The sequence below is a fragment of the Eulemur rufifrons genome, chromosome 1 (assembly GCF_041146395.1).
Source record: "Eulemur rufifrons isolate Redbay chromosome 1, OSU_ERuf_1, whole genome shotgun sequence".
Lineage (NCBI taxonomy): Eukaryota > Metazoa > Chordata > Mammalia > Primates > Lemuridae > Eulemur > Eulemur rufifrons.
Window position 1 is genome coordinate 5455243 of NC_090983.1, and position 23018 is coordinate 5478260.

At 48.8% G+C, this 23018-nt stretch overlaps 1 protein-coding gene and 1 long non-coding RNA gene across 5 annotated transcripts in view; one reads left to right on the top strand and one right to left on the bottom strand.

Moving 5' to 3' along the window:
• Nucleotides 1-9432: 9432 nt before the first annotated feature.
• On the top strand, nt 9433-13463 carry ARL4C (ARF like GTPase 4C). The gene has a single exon (XM_069465779.1). The coding sequence runs from the start codon at nt 9922-9924 to the stop codon at nt 10498-10500; it is 579 nt and encodes a 192-aa protein (XP_069321880.1). The 5' UTR covers nt 9433-9921; the 3' UTR covers nt 10501-13463.
• A 1760-nt stretch (nt 13464-15223) lies between these two features.
• The window catches only part of LOC138382323 (uncharacterized), a 30954-nt gene continuing 23159 nt past the window's right edge, over nt 15224-23018 (bottom strand). For 2 of the 4 annotated variants that reach the window (XR_011233452.1, XR_011233453.1), the window contains 3 exons: nt 20776-20972; nt 16413-18281; nt 15224-15823 (listed from right to left, as the gene is read on the bottom strand). This is a non-coding gene — a long non-coding RNA (uncharacterized lncRNA). The remainder of the gene's footprint in view (nt 15824-16412; nt 18282-20775; nt 20973-23018) is intronic. The other 2 variants (XR_011233455.1, XR_011233454.1) reach the window with 2 other exon arrangements.

Consider the following 23018-nt stretch of genomic DNA (forward strand, 5'->3'; position numbering starts at 1 on the left):
CAAGCATGTTTTCAGTCCACTGTTTTATATCTCAGGGTGGGCCCTGGAGAGGATCATTTGAAAGCCTGTGAAGAACTCAGGATGCTGGCGGTATGACACCTTCCCAAAAGGTTAAAGGTTTCAGAAGAGCTAAACTTCTTCTGCACTTCCACCTCTGAGGGAAAGCACTTCTAAATGTTAAAGTTTCATTTAACCTTGGCAGCCCGACCTTGAGGGAGGCGGCTGGCAGCTCTGGGGAAGATGATGCTGTCCACAGATCTGCCCTGGACGTGCCTCCCAGGCCCCACGTCGCAGTCATGCTTGAAGGCTACTTTTCCGGACCTCATGCAGCTGAACAGGAATTGCTTATTTACGGATATCTGGCATTTGCTGGGGTGCTAATTCACTCTCTGGGCACTTGCTGTATGTATTTTAATTCTTTCTTTCTAGAATGCAGTACAGAATCTATAGCTTCTTAAATCTGCACATGTATGCAGGCATTTTTTTTTTCTTTTTGTGCATACATTCATTAGCTAAATGAGTTTTTTGACTTTTTTGTTATTATGAAAATAATATTTGTATACACATAGAAAACACATTTGAACAGTACAAAAGGTTTACAATGAAACATGAGTCTCCTTTCTTTTCTTCATCTTCAGTTCCATTGTCCGGAGGTAACTATCACCAAGAGTTCTTTGTGTATCTTTTTGGAAAATTCCCACATATACCAAATATCTGTCTATCTAACACACACACACACACACACACACACACACATTTTTTTTTTTTTTTTCGTAGAGATGGGAGTGTTTGTGTAGCGTGCTTTTTTTTTTCTTTTTTACTTAGCAATATCTGGGTTGTCCTAACCATATCAACACACACAAATTCATCTCATTCTTCTTTTTTTTTTTTTTGAGACAGAGTCTCACTCTGTAGCCCAAGCAAGAGTGCTGTGGCGTCAGCCTAGCTCACAGCAATTTCAAACTCCTGGGCTCAAGTGATCTTCCTGCCTCAGCCTCCTGGGTAGCTGGGACTATAGGCACACGCCACCATGCCCAGCTAAGTTTTTGTTTCTATTTTTAGTTACCCAGCGAATTTTTTTCTATTTTTAATAGAGATGGGGTCTTGCTCTTGCTCAGGCTGGTCTCAAACTCCTGAGCTCAAGCGATCCACCCGCCTCGGCCTCCCAGAGTGCTAGGATTAGCACTCAGCCATCTCATTTTTCTTAATAGTTCTGAAGTTTTTGATTGTGTGACAGTATTTTAGATTATTTACTAATATGGCGAGGGATGGTCATTTCTGTTTCTGGCTTCTACAATCAACTTATCAGGGAAGACTCCTGTTGACAGCCAGCTCTGTGTCCCTATGACTACACAGGATTTTAATACAGGTTTCTTGAATCTCACTCTGCCCAGAATCGAGGCTCAATTTTCATATTTGACCTTATGGTTTTTTGGCAGGGCAAAATCTAAGATTGTTTTTATTTTAAGTATTTTGCACATTTATCACTAGATAAAATCATAACAAAGATATGGTCCATGAGCAGCAGACTGGAAATTAAGTTAAGAAAGACTAGATCATAAGTTAGAATTTAATGAGATAAGTATACTTCTTCTATTACAAAATTAAATTTATTCTCATTTCTTTTTTTTTTTTTTTTTTGTCTTTTCATTCTAGGCCATAGCAGGCTGCAAAACTGCTGGCTTGTTTTCTGGAGTTACCATTTTTCATTCACCCTGCTCCTTCCATCTGAGCCAGTCTGGCAACACGGGGTGAACTAGGGCCGCACAGGCAGCAGCTGTAGGGTGCAGGAGACAGGAAGGCTGGCTCCAAATGGCCAGCTGATTGTCAGGGCTCCAGCTGAGGAGGATGCGACAGAAGCCAGGTCTTCTGGACGGCGGGTGTGCAGCGCACTGGGAGGAGGCTGAAGTTCCAGGGGACAGGTACCCTGGGAACGCTTGTGGGGCTTCGGTCTGCAAGGTAACTCCAGAACCCAGTTGCTCTTGGGAGCAGAGGGCCTCCTGGGCTCAGGGTTAGACAGGGCTGGGCTGTAGGTTGAAGGTCTTCGTAACCACAGCGGGAAAGTTAGTAGATTCTTCTTTTCTCAAAACAGCTTGTAGTTTCTCCCTGGAGTGCTTCACTTTGGTGTTTCATGGCCAAGTCTTTGCTCTGCCAGACTACCCAAGATCAAATTAACTTATGATACTACTGTCCCTTTGCTTCGGATTCTAGAGATGCCCAAATACATTCTAAGGCATAGGTCTCTGAAAAAGCAGAACTAAATCTCTGGAAGGAGACGCAGACCCCTGATGGATGCGGTCACCTTCACACCTTCCAGGTGAGGAGCTGTGGTGGGCGGGAGAGGGCGGGAGGGGCGTCCTCCTCAGCGGATACCTTTTGTTCCTTACGAACGTTGTAACGTTGTACCATGTAAATGTTTCACCTGATCAAAAAACACTAAAAAATGATCAACTCAGTGGTTTCTTAGTTCTCTTGAACATCAGTTTACTAGATCCTCCACAAAAATTGTGACGTCTTTGACCAGAAGGAAAATATCAAAAATGAGAAAAAGGAGGAAGGTGCGAGAAGGAGCAGCAACTAAATTCTCCTTTATTCTTCACCCCATGTGTCCTTACACCTTCTCTTGGTGCCTTTCTGTTTGGGTCTCTTCTTTCCTTAGCATTTTCTCTATTGTTGCCCACAGGACATTTCCCTTCGCCGTCTGTTTTGGATGCCAAGGAGTTTGGTGGCATGTCTTGCCCGGTCATGGGAGAGGTTGAGATTTGGGTTTTGAGGCCTAAATCCTGTCACTTACCACTTCCCCGCTGGGCCAGGGAGCAGTGCCGTGTTAGGCTGGGCAAACACTGATGTCCAAGCTCTCCAGCCTTTTAGCTCTGGTAAACGCTGGATTGAAGGAAGCAGCTTAGGCCAAGGATCTACGCTAGACGTGCCTTCTCCACCCTGGAACATAAGAAGGCCAATCCCACAGAGCGTACCTGACCCACGACAGGTGGAGAAGGGGCCACTGAGCCTACTCTAGGAAGCACAGCCCTTCATTGATTACTAATGAGGTGGGACCCAACGAAATATTATTAATAGATTTGAGTCAATCAGATAAGGTGCCTCCTTCCCTGGTACTCAAGCAGAATGGATAAACTAGGTGAAGTGTGTTCCTCTCCACGTGAAAAATGGAAGTCTATACTGTATTCATCAAAGCATATATGAAGGCAACTATCTTGAACCAAAGGGGGAAAAACCCCACAAATATGGTTTAAAATCACTCACAGTTTTAATTCCAAGAGCAATTTCTGAAATAGAATCAGAAATGGTTAGACTCTGGTTGACTGGAGGTAGGGGATGAGCAGAGGGAGTGATAGGCAATGAGTTTGTGTATTGTCTGGTGTTGGTTTGGCATGCCTGCGGCATAATCTTGTTGGAGATGTACTATCTTATATATATATATATATATATATATATATGTATAGAGAGAGAGAGACAGAGAGAGTGCTCTGAGCTCAATAGTCCACGTTGAGCTCTTCTGGCTTTTGACAGTGATAGAAACTGAGATATCAAGAGAGGTAGATGGAATTAACTACTGAGAGAAGAGAGGAAGAGAATGTCCAAGATCCAACTCTGAGGACCACCAGCATTCTGTGGCTGACGACTAATGAGAAGACACACATAAAGTCTACTAGTCGAGATCAGAAAGGTGGGGAGAGTGTGGCTTCAGAGACGTGAGTTTGGAGGTCCTGGCAGCTGGTGCACCCCTGAACCTGTGAGCATCTCCATCCTGGGTGGTCGTCCGCACGGGTCCATCCTGCATCCTAGGGGCAGCGTGTAGAGTGGTGAAGAGTGAGGGAAATGCTGCCAGTTGCCAGGCGGGTTTCTTAGGGAAGAGTTTCAAGAAGGATGGAGGGATCAACAGGTCAGCTGAAAGGCCAGGTAGGAAGGGAACCAAAAGGACTTCAGGTTTCTCCATTGGTCACCAATGACCTTAGGAAAGCAGTTTTAGGAGATTGAAGGGGTGAGAGCAAGAGAGCAAAATAAAAGGGATTTTCTGTGATGGATGGAGTGAGGCATCGGGTTGCATAAGCCCAGTGCAACTCATGAGGAAGAAATAATAATCTTGAGTGGCTACTATTACACCAACAAAAGCAGCAAGGAGCCAAAGGGCTCTTTTCAGATGCTTGTGCCATGCTCACGTAGAAGATAGTGCCACAAAAAGCCAATTGTTGCTTTGAAAGGGAAGAGTCATCCTGAGTGGCCGCACATTAGAGAAGGGAGCTGGCAGCACACCCTGTCCTCCTCTGCTGCACCGAGGGCAGCCGCGGGGCTTGGTAGAAGCACAAAGGCGTGATTGTTTCTGTCTCTCTTGGGTCCAGACAGCGAGGTTCTAATTAAATGAAAGGGACAGGCACCCAGCTCACCTGTGGAGGAGGGAGGAGGAGACTAAAGTACTCTAAGTTTCCATCAAATACTCTCTGGTTCATGGGGCAGCTCTCTAATCACCTGATATTTATTGTTACTAGTTGGGGTTTTTTGTTTTTTTTTTTTCACTGTAGCTATTAGAGTAGAAATTTAATTACAGTGAATGAATTATTAGAAGAATCAGAAATAACTTCTGCATACCAAGCCTTTTCTTCCCTCTCAACTGAAAAGATACTGGCACTGATATAAATGCTTCTCTGTCATTTTTGTACGCCTGAGCCCTGAGATCCAAGCAGGGGTGGGGAACCTGCGCCCTTGTGGCCACAGGTGGCCTTCTGGATCCTTGAGTGCGGCCTCTTGACTGAATCCAAATTTTACAGAACAAATCCTTTTAATAAAGGCCACACTTGGGAATACAGAGGGCCACAAGTGGCCTTGAGGCTGCCGGGTCCCCACCCTGCCAGGCCTATGATAGAGACTGATAATTATTAATGAACACTTGAATGGAGAAAAAGTCTTTAATCTATATTTTTTTTTGCCAAAAATAGCAACAACAATATAAAACACTAGTAGTAGTGGTTGTTGGAAAAATGTAATCCTGTTGCTTAGCAAAATAAAAAATAAGGCACCTTGACTTTTTTTCCCATTAAAACCATGAACTTGAACGGACAATAGAGGAGTGGATCTTTGCTTATTTCCAGGCTTTGGACCACTTGACTGAAGCAAAAGCCTGCAGGCATCCCTGATTCCCATTTGCCTTCCCCCAAATCCACAGCCCCATCCACAGAACTCTCCTTGGCACTGGCGTCTGAGTGGCCAGCATTTCTGCCAGAGTGGGCACAGCAACCGGGCAGTGGTGGGGATGAAGTCCTCCAGCACACCCTTGGGCTTCTGAGAGCGTTGTGTGGGTCCCCGTTAAGGAGCCTGTCCCACCAGATAAGTGCTTCAGTCCTGGACCACCTGCTTCGGCTGCTGCAGGCCGGATGCTTCTCTGTCCAACTGGCCTCATTCTCCACTTCCAGCTGCCCACACCTGCCCATGAATTACATGCAAATATTGGTTTCTCCCATCTCTAATCTCAGCTGGGTTTCCTGGGTGATATTTTTCTCTCTTCCATCAATTTGTGATTCTTTAAACAGCTTCCTGGTAAAGCGCTTTCCTGCCCTGCCAGTCTCCTGGATCTCCTCTCCTGGCAAGTAACTCCCAGCCCTCAGCCCCACCTCACCCCACCACCCGGGGCTCCTATTCTCCATTGGTCTCACAGCCGAGACCCAGGGTGGCGTTTGAGAATCGATGCTCCCCAGCTCTGAGCCCCAGACAGAAGCACCCATGGGCACTTGGCACTGTCTCACTTTAACCAGTGGGGCTCTAGAAGAACTAGTCCTCCATCGCCACAGAGAAAACAAGGTTAGGGCGTCACTTACCCATTCACTCATTCCGTAAATACGGATTGAACATTTGCTAAGCACTAGGCCCTGTGCCCCTGCAGAGGTTGTCATCTGCTACCCGACAAGCTCAGTAGAGGGCACTCCTGTATCACAGCAGTTTGGCCTGGGTGCCGGAACTGGGACCCAGCATTGCATGGCAGGTTTCCAGTGAGAACGTGCAGCCAATCCCACACTTACACGTTTGTGCGCGGGCACACACGCCCACGTTCTGTTCTGATCTCTGTCCTCGTCCATACTCAGGTATGGACGGCTGCTTTCCTTTGCATTTTACATTATCCATCTAACCAAGGCAAAGATAATAATGGTGCAATGTATTGCTCTGTTCACTAGGTTCACTCAAAAGATATTTTAATTGATGATATATTTTATTTCTAAGCCATCAGAGGGGGGGGAAAAGAATACTTTAGGATGCAATTTCAGAATCACTGCCAAGGTATCACATTTTGTTTACTCGAAATGATTGAGTTCCTCTCTGGGTGTAAGTCATCTTGATGCAGAACAGAAGGGAGAGGAGGACCTGAAAGATGCTGCTGCTGGAACTGAGTCATCTCACACAGGACATGAGCGTGTGCCATTCTTGGAGAAATGTCTTATTCTGATTAATTAAAATGAACAAAGTGGCATAGTGTTGCCAATATCTTCCACTGGCTGGAATTCAGCCGTGATGTATGTGATGAAGGAATAGGCTCAGAGTAGGCCTTGCTTGTCTGACAGGGGTAAGCATTACTTTCTTTTTTATAATTCCAGTGTTTTTCAACAGAAATCCATATTTGAAGGAAAGTTACTAGTTGACGCAACTGAATGACATTTTTATGTGTTAGAAGTTAAATTATCAACTGTAAAATCAACTTGTCACCTGGTGAGTGAAATTAGAATGTAGAGCAGTTGCTATTCAATTATGGTGAGTTGCTGTCTCATGGCTGTTCTGGAAAGCTCTGTTAATATTCATTAATCTGCTTTTCCTACTGGACAGCAGACAGCTCCTTATTGCTAAACACCATTGTGGGGGTGCAAAAAGTGGGGGCTGCAGTCAAAACCACTGAGGCTCTTGCTAGTAATTATTACAGCACCAAGAAAACACGTTGGCTGTTTTAGTAAAATAGTCCCTCCTACTATCTTTAAAATAGGAGCAAGTCCTGACCAGGGGTAGAAGCAAGTGACACAGAGGAGTTCCACGCTAAGATCATTTGTGGGAACCAGATGAAGAGCCTTCTAGTCTGATCTGTCCCTTTCCAAATGCCCAGGTCCCAAGCTACTAATCAGAGTCTCATCTTGGGCTGTCACCCAGCCCCAGCCCTGCCTGTGGCAGAGAAAAAGAAACAGTCTCATCAAAAGGTGGCTATCTATGGGGCAGACCTTGAAGAGAGCCAAGAAAATCACTCCAAAAACATAAAATCCTATCTTCCCAGGGTTCCCAATAACTGAAATTACATTATTATGAATTAAGCTGACATCTGTCACTTTTGTTTCCTATCAGCTGCCCTTTTGGTAACAGATCCCTAATTCTTCTTTGAGAACCACCCCTTCCCAATGTTAGCCCCCGAGCCACATCCGTCAGTGTGTTCCCTCCTCCTGCACAGTCGTGCTTGATTCACGGTGGGCCAGGCAGGCCAAAGGAATGTGTACTCAGGCTTTTGTCGGAGTTATTGGGGAAAAGGTGTGCCTTTTTCCTTCTAGGAGCTAAACCAAGGATGTGTGCCCAAGGTTGCCCATAGGAAAATGAATCAACACAGAAAAACAGAGGAGAGATGGAAAGACACCTGGCCTAAAGACTCCTTTGCATTCCTGGATCCAGCCATGCCTGAAGTTAACTCTTATTCTGAACTTTTCAATGACATCAGTGAATACATTTCCATTTTTGTCCAACTCAATTTGAGTTGAATGTCTGTCCTTCAAAACTGAATCCAGGTTGCTCATTTTACTCCCCATTGAACTCAAACAGTATGTGGGTGCAGTGTGGTGTGAGGAGGAGTGCAGGCAGGCCCTCCGCCTTTGGCACACGGACCACTGGTCTTGAAGCAGACAGTCTGCATCTAGGTTCCATTCTGGCAAAGTCACAACTACCCAGGCCTTGGTTTTCTCATCTGGGAGGGCTGGATGGGATGATCCACAGGATCCTTCCCAGCCTGACCTTCCACTTCCAGTCCCTGGACGGGCTCTGGAGCATGGATGACTGCAGTGGCTGCTGCCACCACAGGAATCCCAAAGGTGGGGTGGCTTGTCCTTCCTTCTACAGATGTGGCCTTCTCACGTGTTTTGGTACCAGTGACATAATATATTTCATAAAAGCTTGTGAAAGGAAAGGGATAAGGTACTTTTATAAAATCTTGGTTTTTATTCATAGATAACTAACATTTTCATTTTCTTCCCCCTTGACCCGGTTTCCATTTTTTCAGTCCGGTAAGCAGAGCTGTGAGGATGTGATTGCCCATTCTGCCGCTGGCTGTCCCCCCAGAGCAGCTCTACACCAGATCTGTGGGTCATGCATGATGCACTCGGTTTCCTCCAAACCCAGAGAGGATGTGCATGTTACCTGTTTATAAGCCAGAATGAAATTACTGAATTGGGGTGACAGGAGGGGGAACCCAGGGAGTATCAGTGTTTGTAATCATGGTGCCGCCAGCTCCAAGCTAGAGACACATTTCGTTTCAGCCCCCAAGTGTGTCTGGAGCCCCAGGCGCACGCTGAGCCTGCTGCTGATTCCCGCGGAGTGGTGCGCCTGCCGGCAGGTGGTTCTCGGCTCCCAAAGTGGGGTGGCAGGGGGTGCTCTCCCGAGGTGCTAACGCTTACCCTGGGTGTCAGCAGCTGTGTGGAGCAGGCAGGTCTCCTGATCCCCCATCGCAGCCTAGGATACAAATGCCGGACCCCTGCCCCCACCGCCGCCACCAGGCAGGAAAAGCTGGGCCTCCAGGGCGGCCGGGGCACAGGCCCAGGCTCCCGAGCGCGGCGCTGACCCGCGGAGCCTGTTGGAGCTCAGGCAGGAGCCGGAGCCCGGCGGCACCTGGGGACCAAGCCCAGGGCAGGGAAAGGGCGCGAGGGTAGGTGGGAACGCGTCCCGGGTGGCGGCTCACTGAGGCCGGGACTCTCCTGTCCCTTCTCCTGGGGGTCGGAGGGCCTGCCCCCAACGCCCTGACGCCGGGCGGCACCCTCGCCCTCTCCCGGGCACTGCCCTTCCCCGCCCCGCTGCCGGCTCAGGGCCGCCCCAGCGCGGGCGGAGCGGGAACCCCGGGACCCAGTCCCCGAGGCAGGCTGTGCCCCAGGGCTGCGGCCGGCCAGGTAGGGCGCCGGCTTGGGCGGGGGTTCCGGGAGCCGGGAGCTATTTTTGTAAGACGCGTCAGCCGGCGGGGGAGGAAGAGCCGGCTCCGGGCCATTGTCTCAGCGCGGCGCAGGGCGGGAGGGGCCGCAGGGGGCGAGCGGGGACGCCCCGAAGCGCGCGAAAACGGCCGGCGGGGCCGGGGGACCGCGCCTGACCCCCGGCCGCGGGAGGGGCGGGCCCGGGGGCGGGGCCGGGGCGGGGCGCGCGGGGGCGGGGCCGGGCGCCCTCTGGCCGCTGCAGGCTGGCGGCGGCGGCGGCGCGGGGACTGCGGGGACAGCTAGGCGGCCGTGCCAGCAGCGACGCCCGGGGAAGCCCGCGCCCGCCTGCGCCTCCGAGGCGCGCCCTGCGAGCGGGAGCGGCCCCGCAGCGCCGCCCCAGGCCAGAAGCGAGCGCCGGGCACCGAGAGCCCGGAGCCGATCGGCCGCGGAGAGCCCCGGCTGCGGCAGGAGCGCGGGGGCGCGGCCGGAGGAGGCGGCGGAGCGAGGCCGGCCTGGGGAGCCGCGGCATCCGGGGCTGCTTGGCGGGAGACAAAGCCGCCGCCGGGAGACGCGCAATGCCCGCAGATCGCAAGCCCCGCCGGCGAGGGCGCGGAGCCCGCGGCGTCTGAGCGCGTCCCGGGGACGCCGAGGCCCGGGCGGGTGCAGGCGGCGGGCGGGGCCCAGGTGCGCCCGGCCGCGTCGGGCCCGTGACTGCTCGGGGGGCGGCGCCCTCCCGCCGCAGCCGCAGTGGCCGGCGCCGCAGCGAGGAGCCATGGGCAACATCTCCTCCAACATCTCGGCCTTCCAGTCCCTGCACATCGTCATGCTGGGCTTGGACTCGGCCGGCAAGACCACGGTGCTCTACCGGCTCAAGTTCAACGAATTCGTGAACACGGTGCCCACCATTGGCTTCAACACGGAGAAGATCAAGCTGAGCAACGGCACGGCCAAGGGCATCAGCTGCCACTTCTGGGACGTGGGCGGCCAGGAGAAGCTGCGGCCGCTGTGGAAGTCCTACAGCCGCTGCACGGACGGCATCATCTACGTGGTGGACTCGGTGGACGTGGACCGGCTGGAGGAGGCCAAGACGGAGCTGCACAAGGTGACCAAGTTCGCCGAGAACCAGGGCACGCCGCTGTTGGTCATCGCCAACAAGCAGGACCTGCCCAAGTCGCTGCCGGTGGCCGAGATAGAGAAGCAGCTGGCGCTGCACGAGCTCATCCCGGCCACCACCTACCACGTCCAGCCGGCGTGCGCCATCATCGGCGAGGGCCTCACCGAGGGCATGGACAAGCTCTATGAGATGATCCTGAAACGCAGGAAGTCCCTCAAGCAGAAGAAGAAGCGGTAATGCGCCGGCAGCGCTCGTGAGCGAGGGGCAGCAGCGAGCGAGTCTAGAATGAATGAATGAATGAACGGATGGATGGATGGATGGGTGCGCGAGAACCCGCGCCGGCGAACAAAGACAGCGAACCAAAGCGATGCTTCGAATTTTTAAAACGGAATCCCCGCACCCAAATGCGGGATTGGTGACTTAACCTGGGTGTAAAGGCTGCTTTCCCAGCCTGCTCGGCCTGCCCCCGCCCCCAGCTCAGGGGACCTTTTGTCTGAAGAAGAGCTACTGATGGGGTGGGCGGCCGCCGTGGGGAGTGGAAGTGCCGGCCCTGCCGTCCGCCCTCCCGGCCCCAGGTGGAAGGCTCGGATGTCAGAGAGACAAAAGCGATTTCTTCCTACTCCTGCGGGGCCAGAAGTTCAGACTGCCCCGCCCCCGCTGGGGGGTCGCACCTGGGAGTCACCTGAGGTATGCATCCCCAGAACCCTGAGCTTCCCATCCGGGGGTCATGGTGGCAGTGGGGGGTCTTGGGGAGAGCACCTCTCCTTGCATTCAGGGGCTGTGGAAGCTGAATAATTTTATGTCACAGGGCAGGCCCCTGTTGAAATTTCATTTGTCTGCTCTGGGCCCGGAGAAGATGGTGGTTTGGGCCGAGAGGACTGCCTGGGACAATGCAATGCACCCAGAGGGCACCGGGCACTGTGCTGGCCTTGGCTGGGAATGGCCTCGAAGATGCCCCTTTCCTGGTGCTTTGTGGTGGCTACAGAAGACCAGTTTTGTTGAGAACTGCTCAGCCTGGAATCAGACATCTTCCAGATGGCTTGGACCCTGTCCATGTGTAGGTCATTATCACACAAAGAGACCAATAAAAATTAAAAAAAAAAAAAAAAAACTATTGGAGGTGGTGGCAAATGATGCATTTACTGTTTGCAGGACAGTTAAAGGTGTTTAAAGGGTAAGGCTCTTGGCGTAAATGCTGGATGGAGTGTGTGTGTGTGTGTGTGTGTGTGTGTGGATACAGGGACCTCCCTCTGTACTGTGTAATTGGCATAAATACCTAGACCTATATGTGTGGAATTTTAAATTCTCTTTGCCTACTGATTGGTTTGGATGAGCACACCAGCTGCAGATGTGTGCTGAATTGCAAGATGGGTTTTTTTTTTGCAAGGGGTGTCTCTTGCAATACTAACCGCGTGATGATGGGTTTTCAGACATGTTTAAAAAAAAAAAAAAAAACTTTTACTAATGAATACTCACCTTAGAAATATTCACCCTAGGAAAAAAGACTTTGCTCTGCCCTTTTATATCCCTTTATGGCAAGTAGTGACATGTTCAGAATTCTAATTTGGTTCATTGTGGCCTATCTGGTTAAGTATTTCATTAAAAATGTCTCCTTAGAGTATTTGATGTCATGCACCAAAAAATAAAACCCCACCTTGTTGCAAAAGCCAGACCTCGTTGCATGGATTTAAAAGGGAAGGAAAAACACAAGGATGAAGCCTCTCCGAATTCATTCTTGTGGGAACTGGCCTTCCTAGCCAGCCAGCACTTTGGGCAAATGCAAACAACAATGAGTGCTTGAGATAAAAGAAAGCATGTGACGTAATGGTCACTGATATTCAGGCACTTTACAGTTTACTTGAAAGAAGCTTTGGAAAATAGGTAAAGTGAAAGAATAAATACATATTTTTAATAATGTAATTTAAAAAATCCTTTATAATCAGGACTGAGTCTTGGTTTGCAGGAGCTGTCATTTACGCTGCAACACAGTATCAAAAGAGAAACTTAAAACTTACTGTTTGATTTTTAAATTTCCTCTTAGAATCCATATTTTCAGATAGAATTATGATTTCCCTGGCTGTTATACATTTCTTTACAAAGGAGGCCCATAGAAATTGGACATGATCATGCTTGAGCATGTGATTTAGTCAAATTATAAGTCCATACCTATTGTCCATTATACTCTGAAAGTTAATTTAAGAACAAGAGGCAGAAGTTCTGGCTTCCTGCTTGAAACCCAATTCTTATATGAAATTCTGCAAAAGCAGAAACCTAGCAGCCCATTGACTTTTTCTCTTTTGTCAGTATACTTGGTACCCCTCCAATGCTGGTCTTTTTGTAGAAACTCAGTAGAGAAAGTATAGCTAAGCAATGTTGAAAGCCTGCCAGATTTCAGTTTACATATCGACAGCATATTCACTGATTTCTAAATGGGCTGGTCCCATCATCTGAAGATTCTGTATAGAATTATAAAAAAAAAAATCCATCTTTCTTTATTTTCTTCACATGCAACAATTTCTTAAGCACTTTGACATTTTGGTAGTTCCACACTATTGAAAGAATAATATATTTATTTTGTGACATTGCAGATGCCAAATACTGTAACCTTCTTGTGCTAACGATACTTAGGTTCAAGATCACTGTTCAAATCCTGTCATGCTTTAAAAATGATGCAAGATGATTTTGTTTTTTGCATTATCGATACTTAAGGGTGCAATCAACTGTTAGTAATTGTGCAGTAAAGTAAAGCCCTGTGGTGTATCAACTAATAGTTAAGAGTCTCAGTTGATTTCTGTAATGTTTGACCTAATAATGGCCTATTTTGTCTCTGACCCAACAGAGGAAGCACAGATAAAATCACCTTGAAGTAGTCATGGAGGGGGGAGTCCCCCCAATATGTCAATCAGTGATTTAGTTTGCCTTCTGCCCTTTGGAGAATGAATGGGTTTCACATAGAGGAAGCTGGCCTCCCCAAGTGAGCTTTTGAAATGTTTTCTAATAGACACAGGGAGGCCAATTTTGTTTCAGAACAATTTTCTTCACAAATTCTCTGTTATGGTGTTGGGACCGTGTCCCCTGGTTTCAGTTTTCCTTCTACTGCTGTAGTTCTCTGTCTTGACCGTCCTCCTCTTTTGTTTCCATAGCCTTTTATAATGCATATACGATGCTGTGAACAGAAATAAATTATTTATACAATCAAACGATTGGGGAGATTTTCTGTGGATGGTTTTTCACACTGCTGTGTTCATTCTCTCGGCCTCTGCCGAGTGAGGGATGGGTCACAAGATGGTGTCCGGGGTCCAAGGGGTCCTGGAGCCGAATCAGTCCTCTCTGCATTCTTAGTGTCAGGGTCTAGGTGTACCCTGAATGGGGAATTTAGAGGCTCAAAGGAGGAAGTCTGTGTGCATCTGAGGCTCGTCCACTTGTGCCTGTCCCCCTGCAGGATGCCTGTCCATCAAGTCATCTCAAATCCTTTAGGAAAATAGCCCCAATGTCTCACCTTTCCTCAGCACTCTCATTTATCAAAAAGGTCATGAATTGTTACTTATTTCAAAAGTGCTGTCTGATGATATAAGATTGCAAATAGCTATGTGCTAATATAACAACAGTAAAAATTACCAAGCTGCTCCGTGTCTTGGCTGCATCTTTCTGCTCAGAATCTGGCTCTATCCATCGCTGTTGAGCCCATCAGAAGTACTCCAAGACTGGGGTTCTCTTAAATAGTAGGTGTGGTAAGACCATCACACTCTGCAGATGCTGCAGAGAAAAGGTCCACTCTCTAAAGAAAAAAGCGACTGGGCCAGAACCAATGGGGAACTGTCAACAGGGTAGCCCACCAAGGCACTTGGCAGATAGTAAGCAACAAGCTTAACAGTCACTAAATGATGGTTAAGACCCCAGTGGGGTCTCTTAAGTCTGGAGGCCAAAAAAGCCAGTTCCAAATTCTGGCTTAAGTGCTTTGGGCCCTGTGATTTTGCTCAAGTTCCTTAGCCTCTGAGGCTTGGTTTCCCTAACTGTAAAATGCAGTCATAATGGTGCTTAGAGGGTTGTTGGGAGGATGAAACATGACAATACAGGTGAAGTGCTTGGCCCCCAGTACCTGGCACAGAGCAAATACTCAGTAGCTTTAGCTTGTATTGTTGTTGGCTGCCAACAATATGTAGAATGCATCATAATTTAACCTTATAGCATGGCTTTAAGTTAGGTCATTGCAATCTCCCTTTTATCTATAGTTCTTGCGATCCCCATCTGCTAAAACCTAGGCTGCTGACTCCAGGCTCAGGCCAGAACAGAGTCAACTCATCCAAAGCTGTGAGAAGCTGAATTAGGTATCAAACTTGGGTGTCCAGACTCTTGAATCCATTACTGATCATACATCCCATATCACGAGGCTGTGAACGCCTCTAGACAGAAAGATCTTTGATTGCTGCTGCCTAGCATGTTGAGCATATAGTAGATACTCAGTAAGTATTGACCAAATGAAGTAATTCATGTCAATTTGTTTTAGTTGTAAACTTCAAAATAGCCATTATATGAAATAAATATTTCCAATTCAATATGTAAATGAAAATGGACAAATTATTATCATTCTTCCAGATCATTATTGTGAGATAAATCATTGCTCTTACCCTGTAGAAGTGTGTTGAAACTCACACATTAGTAAACACATTGTAGATTTAGAGGTTTTTCTTTAAAAATGAGCAAAGCTTGACTTTATCATTCACATTGCTACAGGAGCTGATTATTAGGACCTAGGTTATATCAAAAGGGTACGGATGCTATTTTAAGTACGGATGCTAAAAAATGGTTAAAAAACCATTTAGGGACTATAATGGCTCCACTGAGTAAAGATATTTAAAGTCAAAAGAAGCAAAGACCAAAACTCTGCTTTGTGGTATAACCTTAACCTTGATTTAACAAATAAATTCTTAGAGAGCCAAATGGCGCCTGATATTTAGATGCTAGCATTCATTTTGTTTTCCAGAAAAGTAACCACGAGTGGCCCCATCGCTCTAGCAAGTGAGGTTGATTTGAATCCTAAGCAACTGCCCTATTTTTCCCAATCTGTATTTTTCCTTCAGGTTTTTGATTCTTCACTTGTAAGGGTTTTTTTTTCGGTAGACCACGGACATCTGCCTTCACTGTTTTGTGCTTTTACTTGTCTCCAGAGCGTGGACTCTTGGAACAATCCTGTTACCAACATGAGAGACTGTTTTGATGTCACAATCATACGGTAATAAGGACGCACAAAATGACATGCAAGGAGCGAAAGATAAAGGGCTGCTATGATGAAACCAGTGGGAAGAGAACAGACAGAGAACTTGGTAGTCCTTGATTTAACAGCTCTTTTGCCGTCCAGCTGAATAACCTCTCTCCTTCCTCCTTTGTGTCCTGATGCAGGTCTGGTGTCTACAATTTGGCATTTGCCTGCCGGGAAAGGACTCCGCCATCTCAGTTGATGTGCTGGCATTTCTCTTCTCTCCTCATTCGCTGTCTCGTTCATGTTCACTTATCCTTAAAACAGCTCCCTCCTTCTGGCTCTCCCTGGCTCAGATGAAACCTGTTTAAAATAGAATTTGCACAAGACATTGGAGCGCCGTATACTTTTGTTTTGTACCAGTTCTGAACTTAAGAGTGGGACTGTGTCAGTTTGCGAGAGGAACTTGCAATTTGAGGGTTTCTGAGAAAGCAGCCTGTTGTTTCTGCCCTGAGATTAGAAGTGAGAAAGGGCTGTGTCTTCCCCCACCTAAGTTTTCAGAACAGGAAGTGGCTTTCTTTGAATGGTACAACCTTACGTGCAACTCTCTGGGCATGAACTGCTTCTGCTGAGAGTGTAGCAGGGAATGCTTTCAACTGCGGGGTAGGACACCATGGCATGAAAGAAATAACCAAAACAAGTAGTTTTTAAGGTTATATTTATAGCATGGCTTTGAGAGGACAAGTTTGCATTTGTTAATTAAAGTTACTCTAGCATCATAATGTTTGTATTCCCTGTTAGTCCTATGTGATCTTGGTCATGGCCACGGCAACCTTTATGGAGTGCTTATTATGTGCTAGGCACCATGCTAGTGTTTCATAGGCTTGGTCTTGTTTTTCCTCCCAAGGGCCCCAAGAGATCAATGAATTTTATAATATCTGCACTGCCATACAGTTGAGGAAACCGAGGTTAAGGGGAGGTTAGGTCATCTCCAAGACCAGTCTCAGGTTGACGGTGGAGCCAGTTTAAACCTCAGGTCCATCGACTCAGAGGCTGGGCTCTGGGAGCCTCCGCTAACCTGCTGCTCTTGCCCTGGGGAGGTTCTGCAGTTGAAGGAATCCGGGTCTCCGAATCTAGGAAGAAGAGGATGAAGGGTTTGTGTTGGCAGCCTGCACCACCACCCTCACACTGGTGACAGAAAGGGCCACCTCCCTGCACGCCCCTCTCCAGGACTCTGCTAACGTGCCTTACAGAACACATCCCCGAGTCTAGAAAAAGACAATCCCTCTTATATCAGATTCCGTCCTTGAATAACTTTGTTTCCGATACTCCTTTCAGAAGAGTGTCCGCGTTGGGGATGGTGCCTCCCTGCTTCATATGGGGGCAGTGGTGTGCCCCAGCGGGTGGGTGCCGGGGGTGCCAGGGTGCCTGCATTTGGGGATGCGATCTTGCACGATTCATCTAACCCCTCTCAGCCTCAGATCCCTCAACTACACCATGAGGCTGAAAATGCCTGCCCCGCCTACCCCGAGGGATCGTTTTAAAGATGAAACAAGAGTTGGGGAAGCACCGAGCAACCTGCCCGGCAAGTCCCGACATGGGTGGACGCGTGTGCTGCTCCGGTTGTGCCATCTCTCCCCGGGTGGCAGGAGGCCAGCTCACGCTGGCAGGGGAATTCTGCTTGTCCTGTTTTCGGGGACAGGCCAAGCAGCCTCGGTGCTCCCTCTTCATTTTCCCTGATAAAGAAAACAGAGTAAACCAAAGAAGACTTCGCAATGGAAACCATCTCTCCTTGTGAGATTCTGGATACAGAACCTGTAGTGGAAGTTTCTGTTAAGTGAGTGTTGGGGAAAATAAGCCTCCTTCCGTCTGTCGTTTGCAGGATTCTCATTCTTCTAATGGCTGCTCCCGGTCGTTTCCATTTCCTTAAGTGCCAACTCACTGCACAGTTCATTTCCACGGCCGGTGTCTCATAAACACTAAAAGAATTCCAATGTATAATTTAAAAGGCATCATGGTAAGTAATGACAATTGCAACAGCTTATCTCATAAATATGTGTTTGAATCCATTACTACATGGATGAAGTTGTGCGTTGCTGTGTAATTTGAAGTGTGCTGGGATGCTGTATTTATCATGTAAAAAGGCCTTCCAGAAAGCAATATGTGTAAATAATTACGACACACACAGTATTGGGGACGCTCCAATCTAGGTAGAGGTGCCTGTCCTCGGAGGGCTGACACTCTGAGGGGGCTCAGGGATAAGTCTCGGGTGAGATGCTTGACTCCAGGGTGCAACATCCCCAGTTTTACCAAAGAGAAAGTTGTTCATTCAACCAAATCCGCGGGTGCAAGCCACACTGGCCTTGGAGTAAAGGTAGGACTAACTGTTAAAATACTCCCTCAAAATCCTTCTCCAGCTCTTTCTGAGGTTCCCTTCACGGGGGATGTTCATTGTGCTAATGTCCACTGCCTCCCCCATTTCTCCTTCCCTGCCCTGACTTTTCATGAAGGTGTCTGTTTCAGGGGCTTTCCAGAAGCCATGATCAGCATGGTGGCCCATACACTGGCCCGAAATACTGCTGACCCAACCCATGTCCCCCGTATTCGCGATGTCCAACAGATATTCCAGGGGCATGGCCCCTTACTGTCTGCTCTCGAGGGGCAGGAACACAGGTGTTGAAAAGCCCGGGGCTGCTTGCATAGCGGGCGCTGTGCTGTCTCAGAATCTGCTTTCCTGCCTGACCCTGGCTCTTTCTCCCTGGGCCTCTCTAGGGAGTCTCTGCCAGCTGGTCCCCTCCACGGAGTCCGCTGGTTGGAGATCCTGAGACAGATGTGAATCCTAGTGTGACCCCCAACTCAGGCTTCTAAGCTAGGAGCCCGTCCACCTAAAAGGAGATAAGCGTTCTGTCTCCAATCTGTTTGCTCTCATACAGTTAGGAACTTCCTGCAGAAGTGCTGAAAATGGCCACCTCCCCCTGAAATCCACGCTGTGTCTTAATTCTACTCCTCCTGCATCTGTTTGTGTAGATAATTGGGATGCTGGGATCAGGCGTTAGAGAGTCTGATTTGGGGTAAAAGCCTCAGAAGGAGACACCATGGTAACCCACACAAATCAATGTCTTGTCATCGTTCTTGCTGACGGAACCCTGATTTTGCTTGAAGGGCACCTTTTGCCACATGGCTATATACTCAGGGAATATGTACTAATATATACTAACCCCCCCATCTTCAAGGCGGATTAGTCTGAGCCAGGAAGTTAATCATTCCTCTTGACCACGGTTTGCTTAGGAAGGCCCATGTGACATGATTCTGATCAATGAGGATGGAGAGAAAGGCTTTTTGGAGAGGAGTGAGTGAGCTTTGGAAAATTTTCTCTAATTTGTAAAATGAGACACAGAGACTGTGTCTCTCTTTTGCTGGCTCTAAATTTCAGTGAATAAAGATGTGATGCCTGGAGTAGCTGCAGCCATCTTGCCACTCTAGGAGAGCCACCCACACACTGAGGGTGACAGAAAGAAAATATGGAAAGAACCTGAGTCTTGTCTGATGTTATTGAACTGCTGAAATAACCAACCCTGGCGCTGCCTGACCTCAGGACTTGAGGTTATATGAGAAAGTAAATCAACTTTTACTTGGAATTTCAGCTATTTGCACCTAAAAATTCTCAACTGATAAGACCTCTCAGACACCACAACCCTGATGTTGCAAAACAAGTAGAGCTCCCCACATGAGCTGCAGGGGGAGGGAAATCTCTCCACCACCTCTCTGCCAACAGGTCACAGGCAGATTGAAACCTGCTTTGCATAGCCCAGGCTGGGGAGTGGAAGGACTGACTGCTCACATCCTGGTTGGATAATGACCGCTGGAGGCCAAGGACACCCTGGCCAAGAGAGTGTAACTGGACTCAGAGTAAGTCGCTGAGAATGTCGTTAAATGTTAAGCCCTTTACCACCACTCATTTTCTCAAAAGAAATGATTAAGATAATATTATTCATTACTGCCATTTGTGGAGTATTTTTTTGTACTAGATGCTTGACAGAGTCATGTCATTTAATCCTCTCTGAAGCTCTGTGCGGTAAGCATTTCATCCTGTCTGCACCTGCTGCCTCCTTTGAACAGACAGACACACAGATAGATCGTCTTAAAAACAAAGATTGGCCACTTTGATGTGCCAAGCACTGAACTATGTTAGGTGAACTTTCCTATTTGCCCTGATAAACGTCATGGAACAGGGACTATTTTTATCATTACCCTCATTTCACAGATACGGGAACAGGCTTGGAGGTGCCAGGTGTCACCGTCACAGAGCTACTAAGCAGAGCGAGGATTTAAATCCAGGTGGTCTGACTTTGGAGCCTGTGCACCTGCCACAAGACAGCCCTACACAGCCCAGAGCCAGAACCTGGCAATCCAGTGGGTGCCCCAGAATATTTGCTGAATGAAATAGTTGGTGGCGTGTCCCCTACCAATGCAGCTAGGAAAGATGGCACAGGGCTCTCCAAACCAGTGCCCCTCAAATCAAATGTGCTTATTGCTTCCCTGGGGGTCCCAGGACATTGCAGGTCCTGACTGGGGAGGGCTGGCTGTGTCCTGAGGTTCTGCTTTGGTACTCAGTTCCCAGTGAGCCCCATGCTGCTGTTCCCTGAACACAAGTGTCGAAGCACTCATTCGCTCCTCGGGAGTCTCCACACCTTGGCTTTGCATCATGCTAGCGCCCCAGAAAGCCTCATGCCTGAGCCATCTTGCTCCAGTCCCTCTAAGGCAGTGGCTCTCAGCCAGGGGAGATTTTGTCCCCCAGGTGCAATGGCAATGTCCTGAGACGTACTGGGTTGTTACAACTAAGGGGAGGGTACTACAGGCATCTAGTGGGTGAAGGCCAGGGCTGCGGCTGCACATCTTACAGTGCCTGGGACAGCCCCCAAAACAAAGAGCAACCTGGCCCGGAATGTCAGTAGTGCTAAGGTTGAGGAACCCAGCTCCGAGGCCTTTGCACTGGCAGTGCCCTCTCCTAGCACACTCTTCTCCCGGTAGCTGCCTGGTTCCATCCCTCCCCACCTTCCAGTCTTTGCTGCAACAGCCGCTTCTCAGCCAGGACTGCCCCAGCCTCCTACTCTACGTAGTGACCCACCCCGCACTCTCTCTCTCTTCCCTGCAGCGTCGTTCTCCACGGCACATAATTCCATGCACGTAACACGTATTTCCCCGTGTTTGTTCATTGCTGTCTTCCTCTACGTATCAGCCTCCTGCTGCTACTGTAAAACAGGGCCACAAACTCAGTGGCTCCAAGCAACGTAAAGGTATTATTATTATCATACCGTTCTGGGGATCAGAGGTCCTGACATCAAGGTGCCGGCCGGGCTGTGTCCCTCTGGAGGGTCGAGGGGAGAATCCGCTCCTTGCCTTCTCCGGCTTCCAGAGGCTGCCACATGCTTGACGAGTGGCGCCTTCGCCTTCAGAGCCAGCAGCAGAGCATGGTCAGTCCTCATGCTGACCTTGCCGCTCCCGCCTCCCCCTATAAGGACATTTGTGATCATGTCACACCCACCCAGACAATCCAGGAGGAACTCCCCACCGCCAGGTGCTCAACTGAATCACATCCACCAAGTCCCCTCTGCCACGTGGGGTAACATGTTCACAGGTTTCGGGGATTAGGATGTGAACATTTGGGGGACCCCTATTCTGCCTACAGCAAAGATTTTTATCCATTTTGTTCATTTCTAAATCCCCAGAGCCTAGAACAGGGCCTGGTGTTTAGGAATACTAATTTACTGAGTGATCAATGACCCTTGTTTTCAGAAGAAATAACAAGAAAATTAGAAGCAACAGAAGACTCCTCACAAAACAAATAAGGTTCACCTGTAAAGAGACAAACTGTAAAGTCAATTTATTGTGGATGAAAATCAGTATAAAAAGTAAACTTAAGGCCAGGCATGGTGGCTCACGCCTGTAATCCTAGCACTCTGGGAGGCCGAGGCAGGAGGATTGCTTGAGCTCAGGAGTTTGAGACCAGTCTAAGCAAGAGCGAGACCCCATCTCCACTAAAAATAGAAAAATTAGCTGGATGTGGTGGTGTTCGCCTGTAGTCCCAGCTACTTGGGAGGCTGCAGGGGCCTCTGCCAGCACTTGGGGTGGGAATGGAACAGCAGTACCAGTTGGTGGCTAGTGCGGCCTCACACACTCATGAGCCTTAATTTATCAGATTCCCAGAACATCCTCAGTTCTGAGGACCTTTCTGATTTTTTTTTAAGATTCCCAAAAATTACCTTTATTTTTATTTTTTATTTCAGAATATTACAGGGGTACAATCATTTTGGTCACATAAATTGCTTCTGTACTGCTTAAGGCAAAGCTATAAGTGTGCCAGTCACCCAGATAGTGTACATTGTCCCCATTAGGTATGACTTCACCGTCCCCTCTTCCCCTCCCTGCCCCAACTGGCTTGATTTCTGTTGATTCCTGATTTTTGCTTTTTACAGAATTTTAAGATACTTGAGGAGCCTTGGGATAGTTGCCTGCATGAGCCCGGGCAACGGACGGGAAGCCGGTCCCTCCTCCCCGGCACGGGCCCTCCTGGCCCCTTCTGTCCCGTTGAGGCAGAGCCCCCTGCGCTCCTGCACACTCCGGGACTTCTCCCCTTTCTCCAGCCCCACGGGGTGAGGTGGGATTCTGCCTCGATTCTCACCCATATAACTGGAGTGAAAAAGCGCAGTTCAAAGAGGATGCCCCTTCTCCACACTCTCACCCCCCTCTGCAGGCCCAGAAGCAATGGTTCCAGGATAACTGGGGTGCACAGTGGGAACAGCCGGGAAGCCTGAGTCAGGAGAGTCCCGCAGCTCACGCGGCACCCACCCATGTGGTGTGAGCTAGACCAGGATCTCCGTTGTGTTTTACCACCGGGACTTCCGAGTTTATTTGTTGACACAGCAAAGCTTGGCATTGTTAGCCAAGAACCGCAGCACAAGGCAAGCAGCTGGTTATCAGGAAAGTTGGTGACAAGGAGCCTGCACATGCAAAATTCCCTCCAGTTTTTAGGCACGTGTTCTCAGGGGTCTTGCTCAACCGCCTTCTACTTTTTACTTTTCACAACAGAGTGTGTCTGCCCAGGGGCACTTCCAGGTCCTCCCAAGCTCTCTCACTCTTTGACACCAAGGGCGATGCCTCTCGGAAGTCAGCACCGGGGAAACATCAAGTCTACTTAGATCTTAAGTCTCCCTGGCAGGTGGGTGTCATTACGCCCCAGCACAAAATGGGACTAAGAGTAGAGGGGGTGTTGGGTGTCTGTGGGCAGTACGAGCCTGTCCTGGGAGGCATATCCATTTCCTGTGGCTGCCACAACAAATTACCTCATCAGGGAGGCTTATGACAACAGAAATGTATCCTCGTACAGTTCTGGAGGCCGGAGGCAGGAATCAAAGTAGGTCAGGACTGGCTCTTCTGGAGGCTCCGAGGCAGCATCTGCTCCAGGCCTCTCCCCAGCCCCAGCCTCTGCCCCGTCTTCACTGGGCTTCTCCCTTCGTGGCTCTGCCCTGCTCTTCTCCTACAAGGACACTTGTCAGTG